General features: G+C 43.3%; 1 protein-coding gene across 2 annotated transcripts in view; it reads right to left on the bottom strand.

Moving 5' to 3' along the window:
- LOC146177246 (uncharacterized) overlaps nt 1–19,797 on the bottom strand; it is a 30,910-nt gene extending 11,113 nt beyond the window's left edge. The window contains exons 1-4 of one of the 2 annotated variants that reach the window (XM_084581114.1): nt 19,635–19,797; nt 15,823–15,888; nt 4,693–4,801; nt 1,785–1,913 (exon numbers count right to left, since the gene is read on the bottom strand). In XM_084581114.1, coding sequence (XP_084437240.1) covers nt 1,785–1,913; nt 4,693–4,801; nt 15,823–15,888; nt 19,635–19,725 — 395 coding nt within the window. In that variant the 5' untranslated portion in view covers nt 19,726–19,797. Of the gene's footprint in view, nt 1–1,784; nt 1,914–4,692; nt 4,802–15,822; nt 15,965–19,634 lie in introns of both variants that reach the window. The other variant, XM_084581115.1, reaches the window with a different exon arrangement.
- Between the last annotated feature and the right edge of the window lie 7,985 nt (nt 19,798–27,782).

The raw sequence follows: 27,782 nt of genomic DNA, 5'->3' as shown, positions 1-27,782 counted from the left end.
GGTTCCTCACAGAAAACCATTTACATTAGTTTCTATAATATGGCTTATGGCAAGCTTGCGTAAAAAAAAAAGTATATCAAGGAGGGTACGTTAGGCATATCTCAGCAATAACTGCTTCTCTGTCGGAAAAACAAGTGGCGGGCAGTTTTCTCGCAGCGCGTAGAATATACCACTTTTGTCCGCGGGGGTACATATGGATCTTCCTAGGGACACGCTTCTCACTGCTTGACTCGCGCAAGGAACTATGAAATTAGCGAGCGATTGTTAATAAGATATTTCTGGATATAACAAGTCTGTCAGAAGCCACAAGCATAAACGCGGGCATCAGTTTAGATTACTACATCAAAGAATTCCTCCGAAGTCTTGAAGGAAGAGTCAGCTTGCGAAGCTTTTACACGTTTGCGCGTTGACATCTGCTTGACGCTTGACAGAGTTTTCTATATGGTGGCTGCATATATATATATATATACATATATACATATATATATATATATATATATATATATATATATATATATATATATATATATATATATATATATATATATATATATATATATATATATATATAGACATGGATTGCTTGTTACTAAAGGGCCAGAGTTAAATTCAAACAGGATGTCACACAACTTTCCCGATTATCTATTTTATTCCAACAGTTTCGGACGGTGGACCGTCCTTCTTCAAGGTAGAATTGAGAATTCTCAATTCTACCTTGAAGAAGGACGGTCCACAGTCCGAAACTGTTGGAATAAAATAGATAATCGGGAAAGTTGTGTGACATCCTGTTTATATATATATATATATATATATATATATATATATATATATATATATATATATATATATATATATATATATATATATATATATATATATATATATATATATATATATATATATATATATATATATTATTAGCTAATTATTTTAGTTATTCTTATTTGCTAAACATTGAATTTACACCATGCATTCTAACTAGAAAGTTGGAAGTTAGCGAGAACCTTCGCGAAACCCCTGTTTCAATTATCGAGATGAAGAAAGTCTCCCGTGTACGTTTTTCTTCAGGCCCGAAAGAAAACCTGAGAAATACAAATGAAATCACGTGACTAGCGCATCTTGCGCGTCACGATTGTGTTGTTCCCAGTCGTCATTTGTGCCAGCGAGATCAGCTGCGGCTCTAACTCAACAGTCCCGTTGCAGCGGCAGGCTGACATGTTGGTGATGATCGGGGCCGAGCTCGGTGCTACTTGCACCGTCACGTGCCCCTGGCTGGCGGACGCGAGCGAAGAAACCGTCGCAAACACATCGGCCTGCCGCTACGACGGGGCCAAATATACATGGAGTTGATTTCAATCACTCAATCCACGACTGCTAGTCACGCGTTCATACCTGCGGCGGAATATGAGATCCTGGTAGCCCCATGTGCTACAATATCAGATGACGCTTGGTGATGAAATAGAATTTCGCATTCGACCCCATCCCACCATGTGTCTGAGGTCGGAGAGTAATGCTACTAAATCCACAAGCTGCTTCAATCATATTCGCGTTATGGTTAAATGGTAAGCCTGGCTTTCAAACTTTGGTAGTTTTTCTTGCCACTAAGTGACTCTGACTGAAGAATTGCACTCTCCTACACAAGAGACTCTGCACTGAAGAATTGTACTCTAGTACATCCTTCGTTTCCCTTCGTTTCGTTTTCGCTTTGGTTTTTGTTCCCCATAATCAACGATGTGGCAAAAAAGGATTTTCAGTCACTAGAAAAACAGAAAAACACTGCATACCTCTCGCAGTCGTGTATCAACTCTTCAGCGTCCATAACTCTGGTAATCGTTATTTGTCTTGACTCTAAAGACAGTCCGCAAGAAGAGTTCCATGCCCTCTTGAAGCACATCTTGTGGGTCGCACTGTACCTGAAGTGATAACAAGTACGACACTTCTACTTTAGAAGGCAGCCAGAAATTCTGATGTAACAGCCTCTATTTAGCAGATAAACTCTAATAGTACTCATATTATGGCAAAATTTGGTCGTGAATTTAGTTGAATTTTCTGATAAAATATGTTCAGAAGCAAAAATGTCAGCCTCTTTTTAAAAGTGCCAAGAAAAATTACTTATTGAAGTTTGAAACGGCGCCCAATGAATAGGTGTTCCATCACTACTTCATGGAAATAACAAAAAGTTTAAGTTAACTTGATTAGCAGGGATCATATCGATAATCAAAAATGATGCGCCTTCTCTCCTTCACTGTCCCCTCAACTCAGTTTACGCCGGCTCACAGCATGAAAGAACAATTCGCGACCGCGCTCTAGTCCGCCCCGCCCCACCCGTATCACTTGGGAGCGTCCAATAAATTGGCGAGGCTAGCAAGCCCAGATGTCGTAATCTGGGGAGATTGGCGGCGAAGGCTGTGTCGGCCAAATAGATTGCGAGCGGTCGTCGAAAACAGGTTTTAAATAATATTTGTAAATTATAGGCTCCAAGAAAAACTTCAAATTTCACGGGAATGCTTACAATGACCACATCTATGGATTTATTGCAATAGAATATATCCCTCAAGTACACTTTCAGGGCCTTAATTGTTACGTAATATTTAGAGAATGTCCCGGATACCATATGCGAAAGCGTCATATTGTGCACGGAGAGACCAACAGCACCCCACAGACAAATATAAGTATACGGCTGAATGCATATATTTATTAAAATTTTTATTATTAGATATGGGCGGCCAAGGGAGGCATTGATAGCTCCAGTGGAGCCATCTATAAATAGACGAATCGAAAGTAGTCTCAAGTATCCAATACATCTATTCCTTGTCGAATGTCCGGCGAAAGATCAACGAGGGCTAACTTCAAGGACAACGCGGTACCTTACGCGACCCGCTCCTTAATACAAAACGCTCTCATTTATGACACATCGATCCTAACATAGCAGAGAAATCTTCAGTTTACTTCGACAATGCCGGATGTAGCGCTGAAATTGTTACATAACTGGTTTAATGAGAGGGTGGCATTGCACTTACGTAAGCGCATGATACAGATACACTCTAAGAAAAAAATAACGGCTGAAGGGGGTAGTAACTTCCACTTTGATCCTTAAATTGTTAATGACTGCGACATGGTAACTAGCGTGGAAAAACACAAAGGACAGCGACAGAAGGTACCGACGGGACAGCATGCTAGACTTGAACTGACGTTTAATGCACACGTAACAAAATTTATACACTCGCTTTAGGCGCATACTCGGGAGACTGTTCTCTCCCCCCCCCCTCTTCCTTTATCAAGAAGCATGTTGTCATAACAAAGAGTAATCATCAAGCAACTGTGGCTCGTTTTGCAGTTATTCCTTTGGACATCAGGTATTTATCCCCTTGAACTTTGTCCCAAAAAAGATTAATGGTTGTGGCAACCCAGATGGTCCCCAAATATACTAACCTCGCCACCGCTGTTAGTCCTTTTTTTCTTAGACTGTAGCGTTTTCGCATTCGCCCTTGATTTGTTTCAGTCGTCGTTTACTGCTGCGGTCTTAAATGGTTTTGGCCCGCAGTAAAAGAGTGATCCTGCTCGCGGTTTTGTCAGGGCAGCTCTTGGGGCTGAAGGGTGGTTCGTGCACCTGGCCAACTGACTCTTCAGAGTAAAAGCTTTACTTATGATCTGCAGAAAAGCCACGCACCCGCGCCTGACATCTTGCAGTGACAACGGGACGAATTTATACCCCTGATGGTCGCATTACAATACTCGGAATGTTGCATTACTTTCTTTATTGCATTTCGCTTATTTGGTAGGATTTCTGTTTTTGTTACGAATAAGTTGAACCCATTCTCCTCTCTAGTGCTTTGACACTCGAGGGTATGGAAAAACAACCAGTTCATACAGATAGCTGCCTTATTACTGGACTAACCATTTTGCCGCATGTCACTGCCATTTCCACGATTGCTGTGCACCAAATGCTTGATAGAACCAATTTTAGGTCTTTCAATCTAGACATAGATAGTGCGGGCCATGTTGTTACAGCTGCTGATTAAAAGTAATAAATGTAACGCTTATAACAGACGCAATGGGCGCGTCAGTTTCAAGCTATATGCGTGAGCAATGAAAAGATTAAAACAATAAAGGTCCCACCGTCACTACAAATACTGGTAATCTGAAAAGATCACAAGCGTTCTAATACTTGACGGTTGTTCTTCGACTTCTCGAATGTTTTCGAATTCTTTGATTCCAATTTGTATCAATTAATACTATGCTTATACGCCATCCTCTCTGGGGCGTTACTGGTGATATTGTGCCTTAGCTTGTTACAATCATTAGATTACGTAACTTACGTTGTCCTGCAGGCAGCCCTCAGAAGGTTTATTGCTCCGTTCAGAAATAAATACTCCTGCAGGAAGCGCTAAAGACGTCGCTTGCGTGATACTTTGTAAAATGTTTTTTTTTTTTTATGTTCACGATGGATGTATCAGCAGTCTAGTAACGCCCGATAGCATAGACGTATGCTTATTATCCCAAATATCGTAGTAAACAACACATTTTCTTTCTTTTCACGGTTGATCATCGAGTTGTTATGTAAGCTGCATCTGGTCGCATGCAGGACTAGTTTGTAGACTGTAAAAGTAGGAATAAATAAATAAAGCGCTTTTAATCCACTCTGTATCTGCAAAAAAAAAAAGAGTTTATAAAAACTGTAGCGGTACTTACGTGCAGAAGAATTTCTCGTAGTTTCCGTCGAACTTGTACCCTCCGTGTTCCTCGTCTATGCATTTGGCCATTCTTTGCGGGTTCACGCAATGTCTCATTGTAAGCACAGCTGAAAGCGAGGATACAGGAAAACGGCCCAGCTGAGCCCTTTCTAATAACGTGCATCATATATGGGTGAACGAAGCCTACTTGGTAATGTTAGAGAAAGCCTTCTTAGACTCTTTTGGCCAAAGAGGCCACTGCACCAGCCTTGGCAATGCGAACGAAGCAGATGAAAAACACTGTGCGTGATGCCTTTTAATGCTTTGCTTTATAAAATTTAAGTTTAAATGTTGATTCACAGACTCCCGTAAAGGTTTTCAGGAAATGCGCTTGGTAGGTCAGCATGCAAAATTATAATTGCTCAGGATGAAACACGCAGCTAAATATAACAACTAGCTAACGTTCTGCTGTAATGCTGATTATTGATCACGGTAGACATTTCTTAGAGACGCGGCGTCCTTTCCAAAGAGAAAAAACACATTCGTATGAACAATGTCCAGAGGTTCCGACTATACAAGTTGGTAGCGGTACGTTTGTGATCATAGCATCGGCCTCTATCTTTCTCTAAAACAAACTGAAAATTAGTTTTTCATGCCGGTGGATTTTAAATCAGGGCTGCTCAGTAGGTATACCGCGAAAGGCAACCGGAATAGCCAATGATAACGACACTCAGTGGGTGGTCAACGCCATAACAGGACAGTGATTTTGTTAACATATTCTCGCCTGTGTTCCAACATCGGATCCATAAAAATATAGAATTATAACACATTTCTTACGCGGTGGACTACGTTCTGATTTGATCAATCAAGCATGATTTTGTTTTCACATAAAAGGATTTTCTGGGACCTTTCTGCGGTTTGTTAATGAACAGGGACACTTAAAACCTTCTTACGGCACTTAGAAACCTGATAGCGCGAACACTTGCTGTTGTTTACTTACACGTACGTGCCCTAATTTTCGTCTATTTAGAGCACAAAGCTAGTTAATCGGCGATTTAACTTGCCTAAGCAAGCATATACATGCAGTTGCGACAGGTAAATCTCGTTTAGAAACGTGTCGCAATTTTGAACTTGTTCCAGCACGTTTTGCTATGCTAAGCTTCGAATTTAACGGCTGCTTTAGGCTTCTTTTTATGTAGGCTAAAGAGGCATGGTTAGTATTCTTGGCTTAAGGTTTTCACCAGAAATTAAAATGATGACCATGACTTCCGAAAGCATAGCACGAAAGACTGCCAGCTTAAGCACATAAAGGAACCGACCATCGAGATAGCATATGATGGACCTGCATTGCGAACCTATTTTTGCTTAAAAAGGCCACTTCTGTAAGATGATTGTTTATTTAAAGGAATTGCATGCGCAGGCCAAGTTCTAACATGAGTGGCAGCAACCCTTAGTGACCATCACGCTCCCATCTGTGTCCTGTCTTGCATTCTTTAGAATGTGTCGTATTGCGCATAGTGTTATTGCAAGGCTGTTTCCTAATATTTTTGCGCATATTTCATGGAGTAAAGTATTCCTTAAGTGTAATAAATACAAAGCTGAATATATGGCACAATTATTTAATGCAGCTGTTACCAAAGCCGACCGTTTCACCAAGGCCTGCTTTCCAATACTTAGCATTACTTGCTTTACTAGTGGCGTGCAGCGGATGTGTCCTTAAAAAGTCAGATATAAAATTATAATAAGTGAATCGCGTCCACATCAGGACTCGAACCACCACATTTGCATGCCCCCAGCCTAGCGGCCAACCCATTACTCTAGACCGACTTCCTGAGAGAGTCCATAATTCTCCTGAACATTTCTCCTAATGTGTACGTTTTGCATGCCCGATTAAAACCGCTATCTTTTTCAGCTCAGGAGAGGAAACCGTAGGAAGCGCGCGCTGGTTCAACGTCAGCTCTTCGCAGAAATGTCATTTTGGCTTGTACACCGGCTGCTCGAAGCCTTCTGACCGCATAAGTTATGCAAGCACAATCTTCACATTAAACGTAAAATGAAAAATAAGTCATGCGAGCATGCCAGCCTGTATGGTTTAAAGTCCGAAAGGATGCGTGAACTATGGTCAGCACTGTAGTCGAGCACCTGGTATTAAGCCCAGTGCTTTTCACACAGGACACGTTTTTTTTTTTTTTACAGTTCATGTTTATTGAGCTGTGGTCGCCCTAGGCGGGTTTAAGTGCCCTGACTATGACATTGGCAGCCAAGAACCCAAAGTCACTAAGCCACTGAGCCACTGCGGCGGGTTTTATAGAGCCATTACGACTCGCTGTGGCTCATATAATGGGTCTTCCTGCTGATCGCACTGGAGATACTCGCTACATGGCACATGTCTGCTCCTTAAGGGCTCGCTGTAGAGACCCAAGCATCACATTTGACTAATATGATTCACTGCGCTGACAGCTTTTGCATGAAGGATGGTTGTCTGCCTCCAAATGGACGGTTGCTACACACATTGCTGAAAATAACTTTTGGAAGTTCTTGGAACATCGAAGAAAATAGGTTCTTTTGAGCAGAATACTTTGCTGAAGCATAAAAGATACGAATTTATTTTGAAGATAAACAGGATTAAAACGCAACCGTAGTAAAGCACATATAAACAAACCACACCCAGAATTTCCGCCATATGAGCAGGTTACGGTGAAAAACACCTGCATTTGGCAGTACCTAATGAAACACAAATGTATTGCACCTTTACCGTACCGTACAAAGTGGCCGTATTGAATTTTGTGCACACTAATGCCAATGCAACCTTCGGGTTGCGAAGCATAACTGCAGATTTCGTTGCGCTGGCAAGCATGCTCTCAAAGAGAATGGGAAAACAATGCTTCTTAAAGACGCTATATTGTATAATTTTCGAGCAGTTGCGTTACTACGTGCGCAAATTACCGCTTATTGTAGATAGTAGAAAGGCTGGTCTACGAGCACAGTGTGCAGTCACGAGCAAAACTCTAAGGTGCACGAATGCGCGCTAGCGCCCCCGACAGATACCCCTTTCGAAACTGGCCTGGCGGGGCATACCAGGGGACACCATTCTTTACCCATGTGCATCTTCAAGAGCATTATCCCTAAAAACTGTCTTGGAATCGATCCATACCGTCATCAAAACGATAGCTATTGAGTATTCGTTGTGATCACTTGCTTGCAGTTTTAAGCCGCCAATCTGAGGATCGTTTTGCACTCGAGTCTCGACAGCATGCAGCAACAGCTAGCTGCGTATTTCAGACACACGATTTAGAGCTGCCTTCTGCACACTTCCTCACAGGGATCAATGGTCCTGCTTTCCTATTTTTGGAAAGCTGAATAGGTGAACAGGCATAAGGTATGCCCCGCCCCTTCGCTCAGTGGTTAGAGCACTCCACTACTGACCCCGAGAACGTGGGATCGAATTCCAACCATGGTGGCCGCTTTTCGTTGGAGGCGAAAAACAAGGCGTAGGTGTTTTATGTCATCTCAGGTCATGCCAAAGAACCCGAGGGGGTCAAATTTTACAGCGCCCTCGCTGCGGCGTCTCTTACAGCCCGAGTCGATTTCGGCCAATAAACCGATGAGTCAAACCATGAAACCGAACCATAAGGTGCCCATGGCACTTGCCTGAACCACCGTAACATGCAACATGCCGAAAATATTATTGGTAGTGAGTGGCCTGCCATTAACTTCGGAGTGGAATTGGCGCGAACCATCAAGGACCTGAGGGCAGAGCTGATAATTGCAAAACGACTCTGAGCGAGTGCACACAACTGGCGACTCCTGATATCGCAATAAACAACAATGCATTAACAACGCGGAAAAAGCTTGTTTCTCAAACGTGGACTGGCGTTGGCTGGGCATTAGAGAAAGATAACAAGAAAACTCGGAATTCTGAAAAATTTTATACGCACTTTTTGTATAAGCTAATTTCGGTAATATTTAGAGAAGTGCACTTAATGAAAATTTCTGAGAGTGAATCGTATTGTCCTACTGTGGTAGCTAGTCTATATTAGCATTATTGACAGGCAATGTAATCATTTTCAAGTTTCCAGGAACTTCGCACAAAACTTGAATCGCCACACTAAAAGCATTTTCCGACGACCATTCCATAAACAAGGCCCACAGCGAAATAGCACGACAACATGCTGCTGTGATCATTAAATGCGCAAAGGAGGGTTCAGCAACATGACCTAATTCATTCGAGTGGCAGAATTGATGCTGATTATAGGTATATATTTTTGTCAGGATTAGACGACGGGGCATATTTAATGTAGGCTTGGCAAAACCGAGTGCATGGCCGATATTCAAGGTTATTGCTAAACCACCATTCCCTTTTAGAAGCAGAAATGAGGTTCGATTTGTTCCCTGACCTTACCATTGCTTTGCGCATTTCGTCAGTAACAGTTTCGCCTCCATGACTTTAGCCCTGCCATGAATACTTGAATTTTACCTGTTTTAAACCCAGTACCATATACCGCTACAAATGCTCGCTTCATACCCATTACGTTTTTGCTTAATTGGCAGTGTTCTGTGCTTAGTTTGATAGGAAATCAAGCACATTTCTATTTGTTCCGGTCTCTAAAGCGTGATATTCGCACATTTCTATTAGTGATCTCCTGATCGGAACACGTCACGAAGAACCCTGGAGTACATAAAAGATTAGGTACCAAGTATAATCACCGTCTGTATTGTCATCCCAGCGCACTGACGGTGCTTGGACAGTGCAGGTTACGAAAATCTTTTTTTTTTCTTACGAAAGAGCGTAAAACTGCTGGACAGAGCAAAATATATATATATTTGCTGTCTCTTGTTCTGTCCAATATTTCCGCGCTGTTTCGTGACAAGTGAATAACCTACACTCCTAAGCTTCAGACATCTTTTGAAAATTTGGCTATTGCGTATGGAGCCTTACCTTGGTACGCTTCTCTATTGCATGCCAAAGCACGAAACGCTCTGTAACCCTCCTCTCTTCGAGTGAAGTTTACTTTCATGGAGTGGGGACAGCGTTCGAATCCCGCATAGCATGAAGACGTCTCATTAAAGGCACTGCAAAAAAGAAATTCATAGCACAGCGTGCTCGCCCTTTTTTGCAAGATCGTAGGAAAACTGACATTCGGGCTAGTTGGTAAAGCATCTTGGGAAATTAACAGCGCACACAACAAAGGAACAAAAAAGATACACAAAAAGCTCTTACTCACCATTAAGTTTTTAATCACGAAAGGCTGAACGTATATACTCAAAAGCAAACAAATGTAAATAAAATACCAATAGAATCACATAGGCACGTGTAGATATGAAAGCTCCCGTTCATGCAGGACAACAGATGGGCCACTGACACATGTAGCCTGATTGTTACAGATATGGTAGTCTTCTGACACCTCACTATGCCTATGAAAACTAGTATTTTTATCAAGCGGAGGCTTACATTCCCTGCATTCCATGCAGAGCTTGGGAAGATTCGAAGAAGCTGGTTTTCCCAAAGACATGTTGTGCTCCTGTAACCGAACATTCAGGCAGCGGCCAGTTAGATCGATATAAGTCCGCCCACACGCTAGCGGAATATGGTACACTACTCTTTTTTCGTATTTGATGCACCGGTTTATGGGACTTAGCCAATGACGACGCTCGGCTCGACGGGAGGAAAAGGTAGCGCTCCAACCAGCGAAGCTAAAAGTGTGTGTGCGCGCTAGTCTTAGCGCGCCTTAACAGACAGACGCGGCGCGCCCTATTTATTGAGGCCGCGCAGCTTGTGCAGTCAGTCAGTCAGTCAGTCAGTCAGTCAGTCAGTCAGTCAGTCAGTCAGTCAGTCAGTCAGTCAGTCAGTCAGTCAGTCAGTCAGTCAGTCAGTCAGTCAGTCAGTCAGTCAGTCAGTCAGTCAGTCAGTCAGTCAGTCAGTCAGTCAGTCAGTCAGTCAGTCAGTCAGTCAGTCAGTCAGTCAGTCAGTCAGTCAGTCAGTCAGTCAGTCAGTCAGTCAGTCAGTCAGTCAGTCAGTCAGTCAGTCAGTCAGTCAGTCAGTCAGTCAGTCAGTCAGTCAGTCAGTCAGTCAGTCAGTCAGTCAGTCAGTCAGTCAGTCAGTCAGTCAGTCAGTCAGTCAGTCAGTCAGTCAGTCAGTCAGTCAGTCAGTCAGTCAGTCAGTCAGTCAGTCAGTCAGTCAGTCAGTCAGTCAGTCAGTCAGTCAGTCAGTCAGTCAGTCAGTCAGTCAGTCAGTCAGTCAGTCAGTCAGTCAGTCAGTCAGTCAGTCAGTCAGTCAGTCAGTCAGTCAGTCAGTCAGTCAGTCAGTCAGTCAGTCAGTCAGTCAGTCAGTCAGTCAGTCAGTCAGTCAGTCAGTCAGTCAGTCAGTCAGTCAGTCAGTCAGTCAGTCAGTCAGTCAGTCAGTCAGTCAGTCAGTCAGTCAGTCAGTCAGTCAGTCAGTCAGTCAGTCAGTCAGTCAGTCAGTCAGTCAGTCAGTCAGTCAGTCAGTCAGTCAGTCAGTCAGTCAGCCAGCCAGCCAGCCAGCCAGCCAGCCAGCCAGTCAGTCAGTCAGTCAGTCAGTCAGTCAGTCAGTCAGTCAGTCAGTCAGTCAGTCAGTCAGTCAGTCAGTCAGTCAGTCAGTCAGTCAGTCAGTCAGTCAGTCAGTCAGTCAGTCAGTCAGTCAGTCAGTCAGTCAGTCAGTCAGTCAGTCAGTCAGTCAGTCAGTCAGTCAGTCAGTCAGTCAGTCAGTCAGTCAGTCAGTCAGTCAGTCAGTCAGTCAGTCAGTCAGTCAGTCAGTCAGTCAGTCAGTCAGTCAGTCAGTCAGTCAGTCAGTCAGTCAGTCAGTCAGTCAGTCAGTCAGTCAGTCAGTCAGTCAGTCAGTCAGTCAGTCAGTCAGTCAGTCAGTCAGTCAGTCAGTCAGTCAGTCAGTCAGTCAGTCAGTCAGTCAGTCAGTCAGTCAGTCAGTCAGTCAGTCAGTCAGTCAGTCAGTCAGTCAGTCAGTCAGTCAGTCAGTCAGTCAGTCAGTCAGTCAGTCAGTCAGTCAGTCAGTCAGTCAGTCAGTGCGACGTGCTCGCAAGTGCTTCGACTGGACTCCCGGGGATCACCCGCTGCTGGCAAGCCCACGGACCTGCGAGGAAGCGGCGCTCGTCTTGCATGGCGGCCACATCGTGACTCTCGAGGCGTCGGACTGCAACAGTGCCCGGTGAACAATTTGGTGTATGTTTTTGTGACTCTCTCGTGTTACATATGTGTTGTAAAGCCTCTGTGTTACTGAATACCTCTGTAGTTGCATGCTTAGTATTTGTACTCTTGGAACCTCTCGTCTGTGCATTTCAAGTATTTGTGTATTCCTGTGTATCGTCTCTTGCTGTGTATAAAGTGTGTTTTGTTTGTTACTTCTGACTCCGATCCTTACTCTGGTTTGAACCGGCGACAGCTGGGCACCAAACGACCACCCCCTTCTGTCACTACAAGGTAGTTGAATTCCGGCTGAGCTTGCCGCGCAGGTCGAGGGCATCTCCTTTGCGACCGGAAGAGCTACCCCCACTCACTCTAAGGGTGTCTGGGAGCGTGCGCACCGTTAAGGGCGCATCGTTAATAATCCCCCTAATTATTAACGGGTGACACCTGTACATATCAGTGTGTACCTCTTCCAAAATGATCAGAAGCTCAATGGGCGCCTACTATGTTCAAATCTAGAAGAAGTCTTTAGACACGTGGTTGATTATCTGATCATTGTCGCTACCCCCGAAAACAACTTGAAGCAAGCATAGTTTGGTACAACAGCCATTTTTGAAGAATGTCTCCATGCGCTGCAGGTGATATATGAAATACAAACGAACATGGAAATTCGCTTCCTTGATATTATATTAAGAAGGAAGCCCATGATAAGGCTATGCCCCTCGAGAAAAGAAACCGCTGATTTCGTATAATTCAGTGAAGCATCGTCAAAATATGGTTAACAATTTATGAAACAGGGGGTTTAAGCATAAAGCAAATAGTAGTTTCTAGACTCAAGTGTAGCGATTTCGGAAAGACGTCTATTCAATGAACTTCTCAGTCTCAGTGCCAGAAACTCTGCTCGGCAAAAGGTAGTCTCCACTTCAAAGCCTGGCAGAGAAGTACAAAAAGGTAGCAGCACCACTCTACCTTCACAGGCTTTCACATAATCTGAAAAACATGGGACAGCGAGCTAAAACATAAGTAGCGTTTTCAGCGCCTGGCTGATCCGTTTGGTCTGAAGAAACAGGTATGCATAAAATGACCACAAGAAGAAACCTTTGCAATGTGCAGAAATCGCTGTGTGTTCTAAGCATTGTGGTAAGGTGTATACAAGACAGACTGGAAGGTGCTAAATGAAAGAATCTAATAACACATAAAAAACGTTGAGAACAAGAAGGGAAATATTGCGCAGCACTGTCTAAGTGCAACCCATATGGATGTCATCGCATTTGCAGTGACTGCAAAATAACCAGCAGAAATAAAGAAGAGTTAACACGCTATATCGTAGAAGATGGCAAAATAAAAGACTTAAATATGAATACGTAAGCGAGGCATTGATATCTCTTACGAAGAAGGAGTTGGACTTAATAACAACAGAGTCTATGTTTTGCGATATGGGGTGACATGCTAACCGGTAGCATGCTGGAATCATATTTATCTATGGTCCATAAAAACCTGCACTTGCAGTGGATAAAATTGGTGGAAATTTAACGACCGTGTTGTCCGTCGTTGTTTTGTCCTCGTCTTCAAAGCGCTGCATTTCCATCATGATAAACCAAATCATTTGAGCATTCACCCTGACCTAGATTTAACTCTGATAGTCCCAGTTTGGGGCAAACACCAATCTCCCGCAAACCTCCTTATTAAGCTAAACCCGGAGAGTGCATGATTCTGTTTCATGTTCTTCGCAAAAAACTTGTGTTGTCCCTGCATGCTCGAATATTACGACATTCATGCGGCTTATATTTAAGTTAAATGTCCTGAACTCCAAACAAACTATTCATCACAGAGTGAGAGACTCTAGCAAGCTCCTGGTTTTTTGAACCTACCTTTAGATGGCTGTGACATAATAGAGCTGGGCGAGAGCTTAAGTGGGGCTTCTGGGCACCTACGGCTGCTCAATAGGGCAAGTGGATTTTCATTGAGCGCTCGTGGTACAACGCCCTTTCGAAGCGCCACATATTCGAACAAATAACGCGCAAGCGCCTTTTCCCCTTTCTTTCTGTTTCATGAATTGTGCACCAGGTGTTCATATTAGCCTTCCAGTAGCCAATTCCGTGGATGCTCACCCAATATGGTGCGTTATATTTTCCCTGGGGGAGCCCCATTTTGGGGGAACACGAACAGTGATCTCCATAATACTATATAATGCGCTAACGCATGTGGGCCTCGCTCACCGGGCTTATAACCTGTCATACGGGAGGAGAGTCACTTTGACATCACGCACATTTCAACTTCGATTTGGAAGCATTAAAATTTATGGATATTACGGGAAGTGATGAAATGCTCTATGTGTTTTTTACAGACTTCAGTTCCTAAGGCTGCTATACATCTCTCTCTAAATACATGCTATTTATGTTTTTGTTTTTCTCTTGCTCGGCTGTGTTATGCAATGAATTTCTTCCCACACCCCTTTGTAATGCCTTCGGACACTAATAGCGTTTTAAAAAATTAATGAATATCAAATCTCAGGTCTTGTTCAAGAGTGTTTAGACATCTCTAACTGCATGGTCGGCTTTTAAGGATGGCAGTGAAGAAGCCATTGCCCCCCTCGCCCCGAAGGCCAATGTCTCTAGATGGTGAAATGGCTCCCCACTGTTTATTATACTTACCATTTCCTAAGAGGCGCGACAAATGCGAGGTCACAACAGTCGAAAGCAGACTCTGGGGTCTGAACATGTTTCACCAGCCCTGTAATCCATTATGTGCTATCATACAGGGAACAATATTTAGCACAAAATTGAGAACGTCGTGCTCATTTCTAACATAAATTTAAGAATCATGCTTGGACATTATATCCATGCAGGGAAATATATTGGCGCAATCAATACATGAATACTACGGCTTTGTTCCGTCTCATATAGTGCTCATGGTAGCCCGTAGAGAACTCCCATATTTATCGCAGGTTGGGACATTTTGTTTTGTATTGTTTTTTCAGGTGAAATTAGCACCTTTCATATTGCTCAATAAAGTGTATCTCCTCTGCAGCAGGAGCCAGTTCGCTATTTATACAACAGCGCAGATGGCGTCTGAGGAGTTCCTTCACTGTGACAGAGCAATCTATTCCTTTAGGATAAGATGTTATTTATCGTGCGGCCAGTCCACGCGTTAATGTTTCTTTCCCTGAAGATCACTGATTGGTACAGCAAGGAAGTAAGTAGCCACATAACATGTAATATAAATAATAATATTAGGCAGCATGGCGGTAGTAATTGTAAAAACTATGTACATTTTAGTACACCATCATCTATTTCATGCCGGAATGTTAATAGTCTCCACTCGCAATGTCAGTTATTATCAACTCCTAGAATAATGTGCATCTTCGAAGGAGAAATTCGTTCTGCTGTCCCCTATGGCTCCACACAACAAACCATTCGGTTCAGTCTGAAAAATAATAAAGTGGCTGTCTTTGTTTTAATTAAAATACTTAGTAATACCAAGATAAAGCGCTTATATAAGAGCAAGGGGTAAAGATCTAAAAAATGAAAGCGGGCTTTGTTTGGTCCAAAGCCGCCGTCAATGCTCTGTAACGATGAGGAATAATAATGCATCGCTGCTGGCGGGAACATCTGAAACATATTTCACTTCTGTAATTATTCACCCGCGAGCACGTTGCTTTTAATGAATTATTTAGCTGTTTCGCCTTCTATAAAATGCATAATTCAGGCAAAAGATTTCTAACAGCCTTCATGTAATAAAACCCTTACCTGCTTTCTGATGCGCATCATTGGTGGCCTTTAAAGTAAAAAAAAAATGTGGGGTTTGTGTTATAATTTTTTATTCCTCATTGTGAAAGATTAGGTGAATAGACGCAATATGCAATACGCTTTGCGTCATCGTTCCTAATCTTTGAGTTACGCGGTTTTACAGGAAAGAGGCGAAAGCTTTTCCTTTTCAAACAGTTTTTGTGCCAAGGCTGTGCTTGAGGCCAAAGTGAAAGGAAACTTACCTGCAGACCTGGTTGTAGGTGTCTTCGCTGAATGTTTTATCACTGCTGTCGTAAGGGGGCGAGTAGCTGTAGAAATTAGTGACGTACTGTGAGTAGCAGCGGGCAATTTCTTGTGGCGTGCATTCTGTCAGCTCGGTAGTGCCTTGGGTAAAAGCAAGAAGCAATACTTTGTGATCTACGCGTCAATAAGCTCTCAATGTTTCCAAGCATGATTGCTGTTTTTAAGGAATAAGAGCATGCGAAAGGTACGCAGAGGAAAGTATTTGATTTTCCCGATAAGAATATCTAACAGCGACTTACCAAAATAAATTTTTCGTTTGGAGGGGATTTACGCGGGCAAGGTGCAAGGGTTTTCGTCAGGTAACGTAGCTTCCGATTTTTTTGTACCTTCAATAGCGCCGCTGCTTGCTATAAATATGTGATTTTTTTTTTATATGAACTAACAAAGTAGTACTTAAGCGATGCTATCCGTCAATGCCTACCACTTTTTACCGACAAAAGGGAAAGCGATGTTTGAGGGCACATTCCCTCTTTGGGTCAGCGGCACTAAACAACACAACCAGCTGTCCATACACATTAATTTAAGAGTCGTTGCAGGTGAATAAGCGGCAACATTTCTTAAGCTTCCTCCTTCACGAAGCCGTGGAAAATAAGCCGTGATTATAAATTCTCAAGTCCATGCATATATTCGAAAGTATTATTATGTCAGCGCTATTGCCATGGCAATATGGCACAACGACGGCTGTCATAGCGACGCGGTTACTGTGGGATCTAGGCGATAAAAGATCGAATTGTACCGCTCAGCTCAGACTACCTATGAATACCTTCGCACGACCAATCGAGATAACGGTTCTAATTTCTTTGAGGAGCCCAAACCGAGGCATATCTGTTTTGATCAAATATTTATTCACTTCCTTTTGAAAGCCATTATAACGCTTACAAATTTTTCAAGCAATTTAAACAGGCATAGGAAACATGCTTTAAAATGAAAAGAATAACAGCGCAAAGACGAGGGACAAAAAAGGAAGCCAACACTGGCACTCTGTTATTCCCTTCCGTTTTATTGAAGCTTCACAATATTTAATTGATTTTTTTCTCTATAGCAATTTAGTCCTTTTTTTCGAAGCCACGAGTAAAAAATATATATACACCATCTTTCTAACCGCCATGATTAATTCGTCATAAGTCGCTCACCGTTGTGAGCTATAGCGACGGCACATTCGCACGGTTAGAGCTCTAACCGTGCGAATTCACGGTGTATTCACTGGAGGAGACTAGTCTCCTCCAGTGAATGCACTTCTGGAGATCCTCGATGTATTTTCCAGGACGAATAAAGGATTATATTATAGACATACATGAGCAGTCAATGATTTGAACTTTTAATCCATCCAGAACGCTACCCGATACGATTTTATACCAAGAATAGGGCTTCTTTTAACTTCCACCCCGCTCCTAAGGGCCATAATTGTAATCTCCCTTTACAGAAAAGTGTGTTTGGACACTCAGCGCGTCATTTGTGGAGCACTGCATAAACAAGTGTCATGATGTGTTAAAAAATAAACATATAAAATAATATTAGTATACCGGTCCTATTTTCTAAAATTGTTGAAATAAATGATTATCAGTTTAAGACAGCTGCTTAACGTTTGCTGCTTTCGACAGGATCCGAAGCTATCTTCGGAACTTCATTATAATTGAAGAAGTCGCTTTGACCATTTTAAATAATCAACGCACATAGTACGGCCAATTAGTGAATGATAAACATTATTCGGGAAGCTTATAAACACGACGAAATCAAGTGGGCTGACACAATCCTCGACTTTAAGGACAGCGTTAATGGCTCCCGTATCCAGCTGCCGTGTGGATATTCGTTTGCGTTTATTCTCTCTGCTACTCTCGTAATGAGTAATAATGTTAAGAATATTATCCCCCAAATAGGCGTACTCATGAGCATACAGTAGTGCTTTAATTAAGTTTTTCAGTGACAGTCAGAAGTAGAAATAAATACCCTCTTAAGCGAAGCCGCAGAAATGGCCTATTTTGCGTTTGTTTAACTCGGTATCTAGGGACTTGGGAGGTTGGATTACAACGAAACTATTCAACCTGAAAGCTGTAGTCCGAGTTGGCAATTCCTGCCAACGCCGCCATGCCATACGCTCTCGCGATAACACACAATCCGACGATTAGTCTGTGCACGGTCAGGTATCCTGGCAAACGTTATCTGCGCTTTCATAATATGTCACAAATAAATGTTTATCGTTCTTTTGTATATGTCTTTCTTCTGCGCCTATTTTTTATATTCTGGACATAACTGCACACGCCTTGCGCTGCGCGAATCCTTCTTGATACTTTTCCCTTCCTTATCTAAAACAGCTGACCTTTTCGAGCGTTTTCTGTAATATACACCAAGAAACAAAAGATTAGCGCCCTTCAGGGTCACAACTCTGCCCATCAAGGAAAAGACACCACTCGAAAATTACCTATAAACTACCTAACACATATTGCTGAGGCACAATGTTCTGAAGTCTTTTATTTGAAAGCCGATAGGACTAAGCCATCCCTTGGCTCTTTCCCGAGACGCATTGAGGACATCAGGATCAGTGCACCTTGCGCGGAAGAGTTTGGAATTCCGAGATGCTTGCGAGTATTTGTTTTATATGGCTTTTCTCAGTGCAGCCAAGAACGGCGGGCGCTCTTTTCCCATCGGCATTAACATCTCTTGCTAACGTTGCCGCCAAGTGGTTCCTCATCACGGACATAAATTCGCGCATTAAGCACCAGAAAGATCGCGTGGTTTTTTATTTCTTCATGTTTCGCAGATGTCCAATTTCTCTTTTGAATTCTTGAAGATAAACTGAGAAGCGGTTGTCAGGCAGTGCTGATTAAGGTTTTTTTCTTCTACCCCGAAGAAAGTGTCACGAGGTCCAATCATGCCATTCCGCTAAGTGGGGTTATGGACTAGACTATATATAGTCCACACACACACACACACACACACACACACACACACACACACACACACACACACACACACACACACACACACACACACACACACACACACACACACACACACACACACACACACGCACACGCACACGCACACGCACACGCACACGCACACGCACACACACACACACACACGCGCACACACGCGCACACACACACACACACACACACACACACACACACACACACACACACACACACACACACACACACACACACACACACACACACACACACACACACACACACACACACACACACACACACACACACACACACACACACACAAATGTATTATTCCTCCGCCACGGAAAGGATTCATTCTTATTGTCCAACATGAAACTACAACTAGACATAATAAAGAAAACTGATTGGGAACAGAAGTATTAACGTTTGCCTTTTGGACAATAGCTTGAAGCACTACATTTTCGTTCTTCCTGTTCGCGCTGTTTTTATTACCAGTGAATGTTTACCAACTCGACCAACGAAGTATCTTGGTACTCATTTTGGTGTTTTATCTAGCCGAGTGTGCGTGTTTAGGCATGTGTTTGTGTTTCTGGCTTCCTGTGTTTGCGTGTATATAGGCTGTTCGGAACATGCCAAGACGAAATAAAGTTTCTGAATATGCTTTTGATGCGATATTCTCTTTTGCGTAGTGTTGCCATCGTCAATATTTTTCGCTGTTTTTGACGACCCAATCCTCTCTCCCTGGCGAATGTTTTGTGCCGTTCAAGCCCTAAACTCTATCACGAACACAAGTGCAATAAATAGGCATCTTTCAGCTGTCTCTTGCAAGCACTCACCTTCTTGAAATGCGCTGACGGCATAAACACTCAGCACCATTGCAGCGACCAACGCCGTCCCATTAAAGCCGACAAATCCTTTGATGGACATGTTTCCTTGCTACGTCAGAACGCCTGTTCGGTCGCTCCTCAGCAGCAAAAACTATGAAGCGAGCTTTGGGATTGCCACAAAATTTACACGCAGTCCTTTAGCAGTTCGTGACACACGAATTGCACCGCCGTTATCAGTGCTCCAGACTTGTTTCGGACACCGCCCTCATCCGCCCAGACCACCAGCGATATCAGCCCATGAGCGGTTTTATGAAGCACAAAACATAACAGACCATCCGGGAAACCATAGTGCAAAAACAGACTCCACTGCGCTGCGACTTGGTGATATGGATAGAGAAATACGTTCCCGGCAAGGCATTGCAACAAATTAACATTCTTGATATCCACGAAAGCATGGGCATAGCTTCAAAACGTAAAATTTACAAATCACAATTTCACTTTCAGCATGAGTAAGGGTCCTTCATAACGTTATGAAGGTAGAGGACATATGAAAACAAACCTTTAAAATGCAATTAGCTTGCGTAATGGCTCCGCATCCGGCATGCTAAATTTTGTGTCAGTCTCCTAATTTCCGGGCTCCTGTGTAGATACTTTTGCCACAACCATGCATACACCAACCTTTACTGGAATTGCGGAATCCATTCGAATGCTTTCTATGAATTAATATTACCTAGTACTTTACGGCAAGAACAAAATTTATTTGGCATTATCGCTCCATGTAGTGAGCCGTCAAATCATCCTTCTGTAAGAGTCACACAAAAGCATAGCTCTTAGGTTAAGGGATTTCCAATACTCCTGATGCTTTCAGGGTTATCATCAAGATGAGAGATCAGCAAGTAGGAGCTATGCAACGACAGTCAAAGACGAGTAAAGCAAACCCTGAGCATATACTACACATTGAACAATTTGTAACAGCAGAGGTGCAGAAAAAGTTATTTATCATCTTATCATCCTACACCCACCCAAACATCCTTCTTGCCTCTTTGACCCGGGTCTTCGATATGACATAGATGGATAGGTCCTCCCAGATGGAATTGAACGGCGGCGCAACACGGAAACGGACACAGACAAGAAGGGGACACCACATGCGCACACTACCAACTATTTATTAAACGGAAAGGTGGCATATTTATACGTCCATCTCAAGCATCACACTCATCGCCACAGTCCGCTCCAAACCCAACACGTGAACGCCGAGCAGCACCAACAGGAAATCAGACAAGATATTTCTAACCTCAGTAGATAAACTATCGAAAACGGGAGAAAAAAAAAACACATTTTTTTCTTTTTAAAAAAACGGAAGGCAGGCCATATCTCATAGCAAATGCAGTGTGGACCGAAAACAGCAGAGTAAGACATTAGAAGCGACCAGCCCGAACCCTAACAAATAAAAATTAAAACGATAAAACAATCGTAGCAAAAGTAGTCACAACCCTAAGCCAACAACAAAAAAGATGATCGTAGCAAAAGCAGAGTCAAAACAAATGAAGCAAAAGCAGTAAAAGAAACTAGGCCAACAACAACAAAAGACGATCATAGGAAAGGCCGAGTCAAACAAAGGAAGCAAAAGCAGTCAAAAACCTAAACCAACACCAACATTTGTAGCTCAAGGAGAGTCAAAGAAATGAAGCAAAAGCAGTCAAACACAATCGTATACCAAAGGCATAGTTAAAAAAGGGGAAGCAAAAACAGTCAGGAACCTAAAAGCAACTAAAAACGATCGTAGCAAAAGCAGAGTCAAAACAAAAGAAAACAACAGCGGTCAAACCTAAAACAACAGCAAAAAAAAAAAAAAAACAACGCACTGGTAGCAAATGCAGAATCAAACGAGCGACGAAATTAACACCCCGCCTAACTAAACATCACAAGGCCGTCAAAAATTCCGGGCTTAAAGTCGCACAGTGCATGCCGTCACAAAAAATTATCAAGGAATGAAACTTCATTTCTACGGAGAGATACAGACGAGTCGCTAACACAAATGCTACCCTTCTTTTTGATCATGAAGGCTTCAAGAATTTCCCGTGCCACCTGATCGCGACTCCTGCCCAGAATCCTTATACCGTTAAGCATTGGCTCACAGTTGCAATCTTTGCAATGGGTAGACAAATTTAACCCGCCTCCGTTTTCTAACGATTTCTCATGCTCCCGTGCTCTGTCGTTAATACAGCGACCCGTCTGGCCTATATAGACCCCTCCACAAGTCAGTGGGATTTCGTAGACCAACACTGACGTTTGGGGGGGGTCTATATAGGCCAGACGGGTCGCTGTATTAACGACAGAGCACGGGAGCATGAGAAATCGTTATAAAACGGAGGCGGGTTAAATTTGTCTACCCATTGCAAAGATTGCAACTGTGAGTCAATGCTTAACGGTATAAGGATTCTGGGCAGGAGTCGCGATCAGGTGGCACGGGAAATTCTTGAAGCCTTCATGATCAAAAAGAAGGGTAGCATTTGTGTTAGCGACTCGTCTGTATCCCTCCGTAGAAACGAAGTTTCATTCCTTGATAATTTTTTGTGACGGCATGCACTGTGCGACTTTAAGCCCGGAATTTTTAACGGCCTTGTGATGTTTAGTTAGGCGGGGTGTTAATTTCGTCGCTCGTTTGATTCTGCATTTGATACCAGTGCGTTTTTTTCTTTTTTTTTGCTGTTGTTTTAGGTTTGACCGCTGTTGTTTTCTTTTGTTTTGACTCTGCTTTTGCTACGATCGTTTTTAGTTGCTTTTAGGTTCCTGACTGTTTTTGCTTCCCCTTTTTTGACTGTGCCTTCTGTACAGGAAACAGATCGATTATATTATTTGCCGGCAGAGATGGAGAAGCGCTATACAAGCAGTAAAAACAAGGCCTGGGGCCGATTGTGGCACCGATCATCAGCTTCTTTTTGCCAAGATTAAGCTTCTATTGAGGAAAACGCAGAAAACTAGAAGGCCTTTCAGGTATAATCTGGATCAAGTTCCATTAGAATATGCTGTGCAACTGAGGAATCGATTTCAAGAATTAGATCTAGAAGACAAAGAGCCCGAAGAGATGTGGACTGATGTTCGTGATATAATACAAGAAGTTGCTACTAAAGTAGTTCAAAGCAAAAGAAATGCAAGAAAGTAAATTGTTATCTGAAGAGGCTTTGCAAATAGCTGAGGAAAGGAGGATGGCAAAAGTTATGGGGGAAAGAGAAAGATACAAGGTTCTCAATGCAGATTTTCAGAAAATAGCAAGGAGAGATAAGAATGCCTTCCTGAACATGCAGTGCCAAGCAGTTGAGGACAACAGCCAATTAAGGAACACAAGAGCTCTGTATAAGACAATCAAAGATATGGAAGGCAGCTTCTGTGCTAAGCTGGGCGTGATAAAGGACAAACGAGGCAAGGACCTCACTGAAGCCGCAGAGATAAAGAAGAGATGGCAGGAATACATAGAAGAACTGTACAAGAAGGACCCGAATGTGCAAACCCAACATAAGACGGTTGTGATCACTGATCTCGAGCCGGGCATCCTGAAGAGTGAAGTTGAATGGGCCTTAGCCAGCCTTGCTAAGAACAAAGCTAGCGGAATTGATGGCATCCCAGCTGAGTTGCTTCAAAACCTCAACCATGACGCTGTTAACATTCTGCATACAATAGGTCAGAAGATTTGGACAACCCTCCAGTGGCCACAGGATTGAAGGAGGTCAGTTTACATCCCCATTCCAAAGAAAGGCAGTGCCAAAGATTGTTCCAACTACCGCACGATCGCGCTTATTTCGCATGCTAGCAAGGTGATGTTGAAAATCCTCCAAGGCAGGCTGCAGCAGTATGTGGATCGGGAGCTTCCGGACGTGCAAGCTGGGTTTCGCAAGGGCAGATGAACTAGAGACCAAGTTGCCAACCTTCGTTGGATCACGGAAAAAGCAAGAGAGTTCCAGAAACCCATCTACTCCTGCTTTATTGATTATGCGAAAGCGTTTGACTGCGTAGATCACAGCAGATTGTGGCAAGCTCTCCAAGAGATGGGAGTTCCAATTCACCTCATCTGTCTCCTCAGGAACCTGTATGAAGGGCAACAGGCCACAGTCAGACCTGGGCAAGGTCTTACTGATTGGTTTCCGATTGAGAAAGGAGTGAGGCAAGGCTGCCTACTGTCGCCCTGCCTATTTAACCTATATGCAGAGTGCATCGTGAGGAAGGCCGGTCTGGACGAGTCTTCAGCTGGAGTGAAGATTTTTGGAAAACGTATCAACAACCTTAGATATGCGGATGATACCACTTTAATGGCAGAATGTGAAGCGGAACTCAAGAGACTTCTGATGCGCGTACAAGAAGAGAGTGAGAAGTTTGGGCTTAAACTGAACATTAAAAAGACAAAGATCATGGCGTCTTGCCCTATCAAGTCCTGGAGCATCAAGGGACAAGAAGTTGAAGTTGTGACAGATTTTCTATTCTTGGGCTCCAAGATTACCTCGGAAGGAGACTGCAGCCATGAAATTAGGAGACGCCTGCTTCTGGGAAAGAGAGCAACGGTTAGCCTTGACCGCCTAGTAAAGAGCAGAGACATTAGTCTGCCAACCAAGATCCGTATAACTCGTGCTATGGTCTTTCCAGTTGTGATGTATGGATGCGAGAGTTGGACTGTGAAAAAGGCTGACCGCCGAAGAATTGACGCATTTGAATTGTGGTGCTGGCGAAGACTCTTGAGAGTTCCTTGGACTGCCAGAAGATCAAATCAGTCAATATTGGCGACCATAAACCCTGACTGCTCATTGGAGGGTCAAGTTCTAAAGTTAAAGCTCAGCTACTTTGGTCATCTGATGAGAAGAGAGGAGTCGCTGGAGAAAGATTTGATGTTGGGAAAGGGTGAGGGTCGCCGGAGAAGGGGTAGGCAACGAACGCGATGGTTAGATGGCATCCTCGAGGCACTGCAGATGAAGTTATGTGATGTTAGGAAGATAGTGAGAGACCGGAGAGCGTGGCGTCACATGGTCCATAGGGTCACGAAGAGTCGGACACGACTGAACGACTGAACTGAACTGAACTTGGTATACGATTGTGTTTGACTGCTTTTGCTTTATTTCTTTGACTCTCCATGAGCTACAAATGTTGGTGTTGGTTTAGGTTTTTGACTGTTTTTGCTTCCTTTGTTTGACTCGGCCTTTGCAATGATCGTCTTTTGTTGTTGTTGTGATCGTCTTTTGTTGTTGTTGGCCTAGTTTCTTTTACTGCTTTTGCTTCATTTGTTTTGACTCTGCTTTTGCTACGATCATCTTTTTTGTTGTTGGCTTAGGGTTCTGACTGCTTTTGCTTAACTGTTTTGACTCTGCTTTTGCTACGATTGTTTTATCGTTTTAATTTTTATTTGTTAGGGTTCGGGCTGGTCGCTTCTAATGTCTTACTCTGCTGTTTTCGGTCCACACTGCATTTGCTATGAGATATGGCCTGCCTTCCGTTTTTTAAAAAAAGAAAAAAAATATGTTGTTGTTTTTTTTTGTTTTTTTTTTCTCCCGTTTTCGATAGTTTATCTACTGAGGTTAGAAATATCTTGTCTGATTTCCTGTTGGTGCTGCTCGGCGTTCACGTGGTGGGTTTGGAGCGGACTGTGGCGATGAGTGTGATGCTTGAGATGGACGTATGAATATGCCACCTTTCCGTTTAATAAATAGTTGGTAGAGTTTCAAAGTACGCCTATTCGTAGACATCAGTAAGCGAAAGAATTAAAAACTGCGAATTTATTGTATTTGTAGGAAAGTACAGAATTCTGATTCTATTAATTTACTACTCCCATCCGTGGCTCCTTCCGCGTGGGCGCCTTGGGGCTGTGTTTCAACTTCAAATTAGGAGAAACCAGGTGTCAGCTATGTAGTCACTCAGCCACCGCGCGCCGCTGCCATATCCATAATAGCCGTGCGCTAGGCTATCCTTAGTCACGTACCGTGACGTCTCTTAATTGCAGCTACGCTGGAGCCGTGGCGCTCGCTCTGTCTGATAGTCAATGCTGCCTCTTAGCCGGTGCCGAAGAATCGCCACAGCTCTCGACCATTTAACGGCAGCAGTCGACATGCATGATACCGGTGACACACCACTTAAACCGTCTGCGTCTCAGAGGTTGAGAAGATGACAGGCCAAATCCGATCATCCACTGAGCTGGCAGAGAGGCCTCCGCAAGAAAAGAAGAAAAGCCGGTCGAGCGAAGCGTGCCGCCGCTTTCACTTTAGTTACTCAGGCTTAGCAGAGTTACACAATCTCTTGAAGTTTTTTTTTCTTAATTTAGGCAGAATGTGGCCCTTCATTGGGTGCAACAAAGTTTTAGTCCCCTTTAGGAGAATATATTCATGCTGAAGTATTTTATTGGCGATTAGAGTTCGGTGTTACATTTATGGCCCAGCTACGGATGGCTCCAGGAGCGCACGACCAGATGTAATTATTTTCAGTCGTCCTGTTTTAGCCTCAGTTCCTGACCGGTCGTTGTCATCCACACATTAATTTCATATTATTGTAATGACATTATCGGCTGGCATATAGAAAACAGCGGTCCAAATACGAGTGCGGACATATATACGATGTATTCATCTGTAAACGGTAGCGTAGCACTGCATGTATGCTAGAGCATGTGGTAGAGCTAAGATGGCAAGACTGATTGCGAACTGGACTTTATGCTAGACATTTATGGTGGCACCGTGCAACATGTCGAAGTGCCCGAGATGTGAGGTATTGTGAATATAGAATGCTCCGGCCCGGTATTAGCCGAATCATAAAGAAGAAACGGAAGCAAGTAGCGAAGAAAAAAAAAAACGCTAAAAATTAGCGATAGCTGAGAAAGTACAAGGGTCTCGCCGCAAAACAATTTTTAACCTAAACCTCACCAGCACAACAAACGTATAGCTCCCGAAGACCTGCTTTTAAAATATATACTTTATGTGCGTACATCTTCCGCGGAAAATCTGATTGTTTAGCTGAGTTATAATTACTCCTGTGGCCTGACGTGAAGCATCAGTATTTTCCTTTTTCCTGGATGTCCATGCCCTCCATAAGCAAGTTCTTTCTCCTGCCACAAGCTTGGTACGACTGTGATTTGAAAATGCTATAAGTTGTCCCCGTCAACAGTGATCAGAGCGCGCAACTCACATGCACTGTTCTTCGGGGCGGGTGCCTTTCATAGGGGTGCTCCTAGCTGCAATTACCATTTAAGGCTTTTTATTCTAGAGCTAATTTACTATAATATTAATCAGCTACATTCGAGAGGCATTTAGCCAGAAAACAGGGTAGAGGAGCCCTCGCCGATGATACACGGTGGGAGCGCGGCTACTTCAGTGCCGGTGTAGCGGTCAGTAGCTCCAAGCGGGTTGCTTTCCCTCGCCATGCACGAGGCGCGCGATGGTAGACAATGTTTAAATGTTTAAGGTATCACAAGGGGAGGCGAACGGCTGGCGCGACTCCCTCGAACGGCGTGGGTCCGACCAGAAGCAGTTGAAGACCGCTTCGGTTCTAATTGGTCTTCTCTCTCTGCCCTTTCTCAGCACCTGCGCAGCGTCGGTTTTTTTTTTTTTCTGCTCCACAAGAACACGGGGTTTTCCCGAAAACGCCCTCTCTGGCGGAGGAAAAAACTGCTCTACCAACGTCGACGCCGTCGAAAATGCCAGAAAAACTTTGGATGCAGGCTGTGCTTAAGGCATCCTGAAAATCACCTGTTCAGTTTGCGCGGGCGCAGTTAATAATTCTGAAATAGATCAGTATTATAGCGCACACTTTACGCGCCGGTTCCTTCGCCCTACAATTTAAGCGATCGTTTGTCGCAAGATATCCGGGCAAAACATTTGTCTGCAGAGTAATTACGTAGTCTAACTGTTAGCCAAGTGTGAATAAGGATTTAGAGGCTAATCGTTCTTCTGAAGCGAATAACATAGCGGGCCGGCAATTTATTAAAAGAAACCAACATTAAAGGAAGAAGCTCCAATTTCCGTGATGGGAAGCCTACTTATGTTGTGCCTCTTGGCAGCCGAGATAACTTTCTAATAGACCAGCAATAATCATTTATCCCTGTTTTTCTTGACACGAAATTGCAGTGGAATAATATAGTTTATTCGCATAGGGTAAAAATACAGGGTAATGAGAAAATGAAAAACGACT

Source organism: Amblyomma maculatum, chromosome 10, assembly GCF_055883805.1.
Source record: "Amblyomma maculatum isolate TAMU_Amacu chromosome 10, ASM5588380v1, whole genome shotgun sequence".
NCBI lineage: Eukaryota > Metazoa > Arthropoda > Arachnida > Ixodida > Ixodidae > Amblyomma > Amblyomma maculatum.
This window is presented reverse-complemented; position numbering and strand designations above follow the sequence as displayed.